This window comes from Orycteropus afer, unplaced genomic scaffold, assembly GCF_000298275.1.
Source record: "Orycteropus afer afer isolate SDZICR_OR568_19922 unplaced genomic scaffold, OryAfe1.0 scaffold00262, whole genome shotgun sequence".
Classification (NCBI taxonomy): domain Eukaryota; kingdom Metazoa; phylum Chordata; class Mammalia; order Tubulidentata; family Orycteropodidae; genus Orycteropus; species Orycteropus afer.
Window position 1 is genome coordinate 2,250,323 of NW_006921849.1, and position 11,597 is coordinate 2,261,919.

General features: G+C 45.1%; 1 protein-coding gene across 1 annotated transcript in view; it reads left to right on the top strand.

Annotated features, from left to right (window-relative positions):
• The first annotated feature begins 58 nt into the window (after positions 1–58).
• TAPT1 (transmembrane anterior posterior transformation 1) overlaps positions 59–11,597 on the top strand; it is a 102,057-nt gene continuing 90,518 nt past the window's right edge. Inside the window, exon 1 of the mRNA XM_007950075.2 lies at positions 59–257. Within this exon, the coding sequence (XP_007948266.1) occupies positions 59–257 (199 nt within the window). The remainder of the gene's footprint in view (positions 258–11,597) is intronic.

Genomic DNA, 11,597 nt, shown 5'->3' on the forward strand with positions numbered 1-11,597 from the left:
CGGAGGCCGGGCTGGAGTCTGGAGGGAGGTGGCGGGGACAGTTTGTTGTGCTCGGAACATGGCGGGCGTTGGCGGCGCGGCCGCCCCGGGAGAAGGCGGCGGCGGTGGTGCGGACGGCCCGGAGCGAGGTGGCCGCGGCGAGGCGGAGCAGCCGGGCGGCAGTGGCGGCCATGGGCCCCCGCCAGCGCCTCAGCATACCGAGACGCTGGGCTTCTACGAGAGCGACCGGCGACGCGAGAAGCGCCGTAGCCGTGCAGGTGAGGAGGGCGGGCGGGCGGCGCTAGGCCGCGGCGTGGGTTCGAGGGGCTGGCTGGCCGCGGCTCGGAGGCCAGCGGCGGCCGGAAACTGACGCGCAGCGGACGTCCAGTCCGCGAGCCCCGGGCAGCCGGGGAAGCCGGGGCTTTGGGCGCTGAGCCGCGGCCTCGGAGATCCCGCGACTTCCGTGGCTGAGCGGCCGCTGACAGCTCTTCGAGTGGGTTTGTAGCGGCAGCCAGGGCCCCCGGGACAAACGCCCGGTCAGGTGTGTCCGAGAGGGAGGGCCGCTGCCCCCCCAAGTTCTGTCCTAGCTCGGTTTACTACTTTCGAAAAGGTGTTCAAAAAAATAAATAAAAAAGGCTCGCGGAATCTGTGCTCCTTGCTCAGGTCGGCGAGCATCTTCCACATCCAATGAAGCCAAAAATGCCAGCGCGCGCGGCTGATGTCTTAAGTCCATTCATGCCAAGGTGACTTTTTGGTTGTGTGTTTTAAGCGAACTTGAGTCATAGAAACCTCCAAAGACGGTTTTTACAGCCGCAGCTCACAATGCTGTAAGGACTGTGAAGTTCTGTAGTTTTACCCTGAACAGAAGGATTGAGCGCTCCTCAGAATGTGGCCTGTGAACTTTTCCTAAACTAAAACTTAAAAAAAAAAAAAAAAGCTGCGTAAGACAAGACGCGTTTATGAGCTCTACTTCAGTTACCGGTTTTAAGCATATTGTTGTAATATTCCAGTTCCTTTTAAGCTGTAGGGCTTAGTCATCTTTTTTAAAATTGCATTTGCACTTACAAGAAAAAGGAAGAGTTTGAGAGGGACTGTTTCATTGAATGTAGAATGATTTCGGCATTTTAAAATTCTTACGTAATTCTGAGTTTTGAACAGCAGCTGAACTACAATCCATTGAAGTTTTTCAAGCTAAAAAAATTGCTTCTGGTGCTCAGTCATCAACAACAAAAACCCAAACCCACAGCCATCGAATGGATTCCAACTCATAACGACCCTGTTGTTCTTGTTACGTACCGTGGAATCGACCCCGACTCACAGCGACCCCTCCTTGGGTTTCCGAGGCGGTATCACTACGGAAATAGATTGCCCAACCTTCCTTCCCAGACTCTCAATAAGGGTTGTATTAGAGAATTCTGCAGTTCATGCAAATGAACTTATAACTTGTAAAATACACTGCCTCGTTGATTGTAGTAGGTGTTGAAATTGGACAAGTACTTAACTGCCAGAGAGCTGAGCAAATAAGAGTCCCATTGGTTTATTAAGTCTTGGAACTAACTAGTCTGAGGTTAGATTTTTTAAAAGTTTCATATGCTTGAAAATGAAGTCCAAACTGTGCTCTGTTAAGTCCTTTTCAGTTTACCATTTAAAAACTGTCAAACAGACTTTATTTGGATAAGTTGTCAGTTAAACACTTGCTGGCAATGGTATTTACTTTCCAAATTGGCATGCTGTATGTAAGGCTAACAAGGAGCCCTGGTGGCACAGGGGTTAAGTGCTAGGACAGAGTGGAACTGCCCATGGAGTTTTCCAGGTTGTAAATCATTATGGAAGCAAATTGCCATATCTTTCTCCCATGGAGCAGCTGGTGGGTTCCAACCACCAACCTTTAGTTGCCAAGCACTTAACTACTGTGCCACCAAGGCTCCTTCCAAGGTATTAAGAGCGCTTATAAATAAGACTTTTGTTGGCCTGTCCTAACAGCCTTGCTGTTATTTGTGGTGACTCCTGGTGACCTTATCTATAACAGAAGGAAAAGTGCCCAGTCCTCAGTACCTAAATGAATATGCAGATCAGGTGCTTATCCAAACCCTCTCCACCCAAGTTACATAGATCAAAATAAAGTACAGTGCATGAGATTCGTATTTTTGTTTTATACTTGTCCTTGTTCATTTATATGTTTAGAAAATATATATTCATTTGTGTATGTGCAGCTGTATATACCATATACACATATCTACATAAAGTGTAAGTTTTCTATTTTTCTTTTCAAACTCTTCTATCACTTGTTTTCCAGGACTCCTTTTTTTGACCATACATGTGTATATACATGTGTGTGTATATATAGATATATAATGTGTGTGTGTGTTGATGGATGAATGGATAGATGGATGGCCTGGCCAACTGAAACTTCTCAGATGCTAGTCCTTACACATCACTTATTCCTCCTTCTCTCTCTCTCTCTCTCTCTCTCTCTCTCTCTCTCTCGGAATGGTCATTGTGTACTCCTGTTGCTTTATGTGGTTAACCTTGAACATGGGATTAGTGGTCATCAGCAGGAACTTCATATTGATCTCTTGTAGATTTTTTTTCCCCACTCTTAAAAATATTACCAACTTCTACTGTAATTTTTTATATTATATTAGATAATAAGTATATACTGTCATATTTTTGAAGGAGCTCTGGTGGTACAGTGGTTAAAGCATTTGGCTGCTAACCAGAAAGTTGAGGGTTCGAACTCACGAGCTGCTCCACAGGAAAAAGATGAGGCAGTCTGCTTCAGTAAAGATTTACAGCAGTGGGAGCCCTCTGGGGCAGTTCTGCTCTGTCCTGCAGGGTCACTATGAGTTGGAATTGACTCGATGGCCGTGGGTTTTGGGTTATAGTATTTTTGTGCTTGCTCCCCACTCCACTTGCTGACAAAAGTTTCTAGGTGGGGGAGTGCCCATATAAGCCACATTCTCAATTAGGAATCTAAGTCTAGCAAGTCGACTTTGGACTAAGGGTTAGGTAATTTGTGTTCTTGGTTTGGTTCAGTTGAATTGCTTTGCAGGCTCTGCTTAGCTGCTTGCCTAATCCCTTCAGCTCTGTTTTATAACGTCACCATTAAGTAGTTAGTATCTGCAGGATCTAATCGGGTTCTAGTCACCTTAGAGCTGAATAGTAGAAGGTTGGTGTATAAGAAGTAGTCACCTGCTGAGAGGATGAAACAGTACGCAGCATTGGAGTGTGCATAGGAGTGGGTATTGATTGTAAAACAAAAGGAAGCCTAAGGTCAGGTGTGGGGGAAGAATATTGTTTGTGATTGTGACAGTGCCATGGCCTGTTCTCTTTCTGGTGGCACCTCTTCACTTGTGGAGTATATATTTGGGCACAATTCGTTTGTTTTGCCACTCTTCTCTGCCTTTGTCCATCTTCAGATCTCTCATTTTCTCTCTACATGAGGGTTAGCAGAGGCAGGGAGAGAGGTTGAAACCCAGAAAAGCCAGTGGACACTTGGTTAGTTGCCACAGCAGCTTTGGTGTGGGGCGGAGGCAGTCTTCTTGTATTATCTGTGTATTTTCCTTTCACGAGCCTTCACCCTCCATAGTCTTTGTTACATAAAGCCCCATGCTTATCCTGATGGTTACTTAAAGGCTGTCTGGTTCTGAAATTACGCTCTGGTGGATTAATTTCTTATTTACAAAGGAAAACAAAGGTAATTGTAAAACTGGCTGAGTGATTATTGGCAATAACCCCTAACCCTGAAACAGATCAAATAAAACTGGCTTCTCTTTCCCTTGACAAACAATCACTCTACCTTTAAAATTCTCACCTGCTTTGCTTACCTGCGGGAGTTCTGGTGGCGCAGTGCCTGAGGCAATTGATTGCTAGCCAGAAGGTGGGTGGTTCAAACCGCCCATTGCTCCATGGAAGGAAAATGAGGTAGTCTGTTTCTGTGAAGATACATTTACAGCCTTGGAAACCCAGTGGGGGTCGCTATGAATCAGAATCAATGACAGTGGGTGTTTTGGTTTATTTACCTCCTAAGGAGCTCTGGTGGCACTGTGGTTAAAGCACTCAGCTGCCAACCAAAAGGTTGGCAGTCTGCCAGTCTGCAGGAGAGAGATGAGGCAGTCTGCTTCAGTAAAGATTGACATCCGTAGAAACCCCATGGGCCAGTTCTGCTCTGTCCTGTAGTCAAGCAGTGAAAAGGTATTCACCTTGGTCTTCAACAAGTTGAGTGTCTTGGCTTTTTAAAATGTTCAACTCATTTCCCTTCCAGAGTTCAGCCCTAGCAGTTTGTTTGTGAGCCAGTGTGGGAACATGTACGTAGAACAAGTTTCCAGAAACCCTTCACCTTGGATTAGTCACATTCTGTTCCCATTTTGGGGTCTGCCCTTGGCCTAGTCACTATTTCTCATCAGTTCATGATCTTTTATCTATTCTTTAGGACCCTACAGGAGAGTACTTACAAACAGTTCTTTGAGGGTCCCAGGAACTTGCATATACTGTATACCCTGGTACCTTTATTTGCATCTGACTTAGGAAGGCAGAATTGTGTTGCATTGATTGCTAGAAGAAGTGTGTCTGAATTGGCTTGTAGAAGGGTATGTCTCTATATTTTCTTGAAAAATTTAAAGCAATTAAATTTTTTAATTTTCAAGTTTTAAATTATTTAAGGCTTTGGAGAGTCATATGTTTCTGTCTTTCTTTTTATACCAGAATATTTATGGCACAACCAGGGTTAAACTCTAAAGATGAATTGGTTGCGGCAGCAGCCGCCCTCTTCTCTCTGTGCTCCTTCATAGACTGCCCACTGGGATCCGCGGGGCAGTTTTTAGGTGTCCCATTGATGGTCCTGGTGGTGGTCCATCTTTGAGCCCTGGCACTCTTGTGTGCTGTCTCTTACCCTTGGCAGCATAGCCATGTTTGCCACAGGCTGATTTCTGAAGGGGTGGACCTTAGAGCCACAGTGGTGGCACAACTGGGCGTCTTAGCGTGACGCTTTCCAAGCGATGCCTTCCCTTCGTCATCTCACCTCTGTGGCCAAGACCAAAGAGCAGAGCTTGACACATTTCATAAATGTTTCCTTTTTTTTTTAATGGTCAGTGCTATTTTAAGATAGCTATATTTAGACATATTACCGAACATATAAATGTGTTTATGATTACTCATTACTTTTAATTAATAACTTTGCATATTTTCTTATTTCTGAAAAACCTGTCTCAGAAGATAGTTAAACATAATATTTCTTTTTTTGTGACGAAGAAGCAGAGTTTATACTGTACTGCTTCTCAGTGTAAGATGCTTACTGGGTCACAGAACAGTTCTGTGATAGGTGGTGAATATTGATTCAAATTATATTGGAGAAATTGATTTAGATTTATAGTTGGTATAGTTTGCATTATACAAAATTTTTACAGTTGGTAAAACTTAGTTCTTCTATTGTAGAAGCCTTTGTTTGTTATAGTTAACTAGTAAAATACTTATATTTTTAAAAGATTTACTGATGATAGTTCTTCTTGTTGAGAATTGGATAAATGAACTAAAATCAATTAACATCTAAAAAGTCGTCAGTGTTCAGAAAATATTTTGATTTTAGGAAAGGCTTTGCTCTTAAAATCTAAAGACAGATGTTTGTTATAACAAACATAGGAAGGAATGGATTACCACTAAGGTAAGGAAAAAGAATACACTTAGCTTGCTGAGTTTTTGAATCAAAGATTGATGATACCCACAGGTTAAGAACATGTTTGTTTTGTGCTGTGAGTCAATTCTGATTCATAGAAACTCTTTAAGACAGAGTAGAACTACCCCATAGAGTTTCCTAGGCTGTGATCTTTTTCCCAAGGAGCAGCTGGTGGGTTTGAACCGTTGACCTTTTGGTTAGCAGCCAAGTGCTTAGCTGTTGTGCCACCAGGGCTCCTAAAGACCAGTAGCCTTTCTCAGTAATTAGCCTGACAACCATACCCAAAATCACAGAACAAATAAGTACAGATGGGTCTGGAGAGGGCCAGAGAACAATTTTTTAACAACGAAAACACTGAAGCAATAGTACACTTCGGAACAGAAGCATGACTAGCATGCTACGAAGTACATCTGAACAGGCAGGGAAAGGTGGGAGTGGGCCAGACCAAGCAGCGAGGCTGGCTCACAGCTCCGGCCCAGAGACGGTGTACTCCCTCTCTCTTCAGTATAGATCAGCGGGTCTCTCTGAGCTGCTGAATCCTTCAGCATAATTATTAGGTGAATGGAAGTCCTGGTGCGGAGCAGAGAGTGTGCTGGGCTTCAGAGATCTAGGCTGTGTTCCCACTTTCCCCTTTCTCACTCTTTGGTGACTTCTGTGAGCTTCAGTTTCTTCATTTGTAAATTGTGTGCCTGTTTAGCTTTGTTTAGCTTACTGAATGATTGAGACAATTGAACATAGTATGTACAAAACCTTTTTAGACTGTCTTGTGTCATGAAGTGGCCTCTTCTCCAGAAGCGAGTGAGAAGGAAGTGAGGTGAAGCTTTGGAAATACTTAACACTAAGCTTGTTCTTCTGTTAGCATTGCTTACATGTATCTTTTAAAACCATTCCCCGGACCGTAAGCCTGGTGTCATTTGTGAACAGCCTCACATTTAGAGCTCACTAGGGCCTGGACATCAGGGTTATAGGAATACATGGTACCTGTATTCAGAAAGCTCATGGTCTGCTTAAGGGAGCCTAAGAGTTAATACTGCAGCTTCTGAGAAGTCAGCCCAGAGTGCCAGAGCAGCACAGAGGTGAGTGGGGGCAGATGTGGGTGAGGGAGGGGATGCGTCCCATCTTTCTAAAAAGAACACAGTGGCTACTGTTTACAAAAGCATTTGAGAGGACAATAAACAAAATAATCTAGTGGGGAGGGAGAGGAACACACTTTTGCAACACTGCTTAACTTTTATTTCATGCTTTACTGTTTACTCTCTGTGTTACCTTGGAGACCTATCTAACCTCTCTGTGCCTTGACTTCTGTAAAATGGACCTGACAGTAGAACCTATCTTACCGTTGTGGGATCTGTGCACTCAAAATATGTTTTTATCATTGGACTTTTAAAAATGCTTGTTTTTAAATTCTCTATTGTAGAATCTAAATTGATGTTTTAACTAAAATTCATTTCTAGAGGTAGAAGAACTCTGATAAGACACTATTTTCTATTTGAAATATAGTTAAAACACTTATTATATAATAACTTGTATACAGAAAATGATTTACTTTGATTATGCAGATTGTTAAATGTACTTGTCATATCATTTTTTAACCGTAGAACCAAGAGTGCAGAAGTAGCATCAATGAACATTAGGTAGCCACCAAACCACTATTGGTAAACACTGCAGAACTTGTGAAATTGATAGTAAGTACACTCACTCCTTGCCTAGCGACATGGTTAGGTTCCACAGACCAGGCATTATGTGAAAATTGGCCTTATGCAAAAATGGAGGATGACCACCTCAGATCACAGTAGGGAGGATGTCTGTGTCATTATGTAACTCCCAAACCACTTAGAATCATGGCCCAGCTAAATGGATGTGTAACCTTAACCTTCACAGCCAGCGTTACTCTTGCCTCACACCCTTTGTTACCACCAGATGTACATCATTAATGCACAAAGTAGTTGGATGCCAGATTTTTCACTGTTGTCATAAGTGCAGGACGTCAGATAACAAGGTAGTTGATAAGCGAGGAGCAGGTGTAGTTCAGCACTGTGTTGCACTCTGCCATTTTTATGTGCTTTCATATACATTGTTTCTTGGTCCTGTAACAATCCTGTGTGGAAGGCAGCAGGGAAACAGGAGTTACAACACTGCTCTGAGCCTTACTGTCCTTTGTGCAGTTGAGATTGATGACTTGACCCAGGTGACGGGCCCAGTGATAGAGCAGGTGCTGGAATCCTCTTCTTCTGGTGGCCAATCCTGTGCTCTTGTGGATCATAACGGAACTCTCTCTGTGAAAGCTTTGTGGAGAATAATTTCCTACATCACTAAGGATGTAGCTGTCTAAAGCTTTTTATTTAAATTGCTTTTTTAATGTAACCTTGGTGTGCAGTAGCCTATTTCTGCATCTCTTTAACACAGAGACCTCCGATAGGGCTGCCCGCTTCCCTCCCCTGCCCCTCCTGTGGACAATGAAAGGCTTCCCGTCCCTTGAGTCCAGCGCCTCACTGGCTGTGGCTTCATCATGGCAGGCTTCTCTTGGGGAGCGTGAGGTTCAGGTACCTTTTTGACCACCTTATACTTAGACACGTGTGCCGTGCCGAGCACTGGTTCCTAGGTCCTCAGCAGCTGCTCCGTTGAGTGGGGCACCAGTGGCCAGCTGCTCACTGTCTGCAGGCCAACTCCCCCAGTGTTGGAGCTGGGCTGTCTCAGGCACGGGCTCTGCTCTTGAAAACCGATATTCTCTCCTTTTGCCACTTCTGACTTCTGCTCCTGTTTTTGTTCTCTGCCACGCTTGTCTCTGATTTTTCCCTCCTTCTCAGCTTCCTGTATTCTGGGCATTTATTGAGCACCTGCTCTGTGCTGGGCCCCAAGGATGCCCAGGTGCATGAGAAAGCCAGGCGAGCAGATGCAGGTAACGCTGTGCAGAGCAGTGCAGGTCAGTGCTGGGGCTGCGAGAGCCGCCTGGGGGAAGGACAGGTTCTGCCCAGGAAGCATAGGGACGTTTTCACTGAGAAGGTGACATCTGCTCATGCTCACTATGGAAAACTGGCAGGAAGCTGCAGGGCCGAGGAACAGTATGAACCAGTGTACACATTTGGAGACAGTAGTGGAACGGGAGGATTGTGACCCAGAGATCAGGGGTGGCAGGTGTGTGGCTTGACTGAAGAGATAACCTGGGGCCAGTTTGAAGGGATCTGGTATCACCATCGAGGCGGAGTCAAACACCATTCCGAGATAATGAGAAGTCACCACAGGCTTTCAGCACAGTGATACTTGATCTGTGAGCACAGTGCCTCTCACTGCCAGGCAAAGTTAGCCTTGAAGAGAGCTCAGTTTAGAAGTTTTTGCAGTCACCTGGAGAGAGATGAGAAGGACCATGCCAGGGTGGAGTGTAGAAAAAAGAGGAAAGGCGTGGTGAGGGGCTGGCGAGATTGCATTCGGCCCTGGCTTCTGGCAAAGTAACGGTACCACTGCTGATGCCACCAGCTGAAGTGAGGTCTGTGGGAGAGGAGCAGTGTGGGGAAGGCGTGTCTGTGGGCCAGCAGGTACAGTTGCCCAAAAACCAAACTCACTGTCGTCGAGTCAGACCTGACTCAGAGCGAGCCCTCCTTGGTTTTCTGAGGCGGAATCGCTATGGAAGTAGATTGCCCAACCTTCCTTCCAAGGAGTGGCTGGTGGGTTTGAACCACCAGCCTTCTGGTTAGCAGTCATGTGCCTTAGGTACTATGCTACCAGAGCTCCTGCAGTTGTCCAGGAGGCAGTTTGAACTCTGGGTCCAGGACTTCAGGAGTCAGCTGCCGATCTGTGAGTCCAGGGTTGAGATGGTAGCATAAACCTTAGGGCTGGATGAGACAGTCCAAGGGGAGAGTATAGCATAAAAAGAGAGCAGGAGGCCAAGGGTACCTTGGGGAACACCAGCAGTAAAGGATGGCCTAGGTTTACTGTCACTCGGTTTGGTTAGGATGTAGTGAGGAGAGCATGCAGAGGTCAGGGGGAGGAGGGGCCCCCAAAGAGGTCAGAAAAGTCAGTGATTGGAGAGAGGAGAGCGGAGAGTAGCCCCAACAGGAAGGCATGGTTCAGGATGGCAGGGGGACCAGGAAGCTGCAAGGTCGGAGGCTGCTTGGAGATGATGATGAAGTGCCCTCAGAGCTCATGGTTCACCACTCGCTCCCCCGGCCCCGGGAAAGCTGTGTGTGGAATCTCCTGCTTTCTGAACATCCTGTTGCCTCTCAGTTTTTACAAGAAATAATTGGTCTTTATAGGCATCAGCTGATGAAAACGTTATTTCTAGTTGGAAACTGACTGAGGAGAGCTAGCTTGTGCTCTTTGACTCTTCTCAACAGTTCTTAGGGTTTGCAGCTCAACAGGCTTTCTCTTTCCTCTCCAGCAGCAGCAGGTCAGGTTCTGGTTCTAGCCAGCCGGATCAGTCTTAAAAAGTTCTGGCCACAAGTTTCATGCTGCATGGATTTGGTTATACTAAGGCCTTTTACTCTGAACACCTGTTAGAATATACAGCAGTGTTCCCATCTTGTGTACACTTCCCTCACGGGTTCAACTGCGAAAGTAATGGAAAGTGAAAGCATGATGCCCATTGTGCATTTGATAAGTCGGCATTCCCTCCACGTCTCAACTCTGATATATCTCTCCTAGTGGTAAGCCTCCACACAGCAGATGATGATTGTGGTGTTTAAAGAAATGTTTTGCTTTTTTTTTGTTTGTTTGTTTAATATAACCCTTTAAACATAAGCGAAGAGCCCTAGTGGCACAATGATTAAGCTTTCAGCTGCTAACTGAAAGTTGGTGGTTTGACCAACCACTCTGTCAGAGGAAGATGTGGCAGTCTGCTTCTGTAAAGATTAAGAGCCCTGGAGACCCTTTGGGGCAGTTCTGCTGTGTCCTACAGGCTTGCAAGGAGTTGGAATCGACTGGACAGCAGTGAGTTAGATTTTTTTTTTTTTTGGAAACATAAGCAAGCTACTTGATCTGATGCACAAAGAAATAGCAACTTGTTCCAGTGTGGGAGGAAGGCAGCTATTTGAGAATTAGTCTGTTTCTAATGTATCTTTCTTAGAGATCCTTAAGGGTGCTTTTTTTTTTAAAATGCATTTTATTAAAATATAATTTATGTACAGTGAAATACACAAAACTAAAGTGACATAGGTCAGTGCATTTTTTGCAGTGTTCCTTCCCCTTCCCTCCCACCCCTGGCAACCAACAAAGAAAGTTTCCTTCTCTACATATAAACCTTTCCTCGACCCTCTACAACAACCAACTAATACTATATCTGTCCTTCTGTGATTGACTTATTTCACTCAGCATAATGTGCTCCAAGTTCATCCATATTATGCAGTGTTTTGCAGACTCTGCATTATTCTTTAGTGCTGCGTAGCATTCCATTGTGTGTATGTACCATAGTTTGGTCATCCACTCTTCCACTGATGGGCACGTAGGTTATTTCCATCTTTCTGCTATTGTAAGTAGTGCTGTTATGAACATGAATGTACATATATCTGTTCCTGTCCTGGCTGTCACCTGTGTAGGATATATACCTAGTAATGGAATTGATTGAGTCGGGGCCGACTTGATGGCAAATAACAACAACAACAATAATGGAATTGATGGGTCAGATGGTGTCTCCAATTCCAGCTTTCTAAGGAATCACCATACTGCTTTCCACAGTGGTGGTATTACTTCACAGTCCCACCAGCAGTGTATGGGACTCCCAATCTCTCCACATCCCTGCCAGCATTTGTTATTTTCTGTCTTGTTGAACCTTGCCATCAGTGCTGGGGTGGGGTGGTATTTCGTCGTCGTTTTGATTTGCATCTCTCTGATGGCCAATGGGAGCTCTGGTAGCATAGTGGCTAAGACACTTGCCTGCTAACCAGACGGCTGGCGGTTCAAACCCACCAGCCACTCCTCGGAAGAAAGGTTGGGCAATCCTACTTCTGTAGTGATA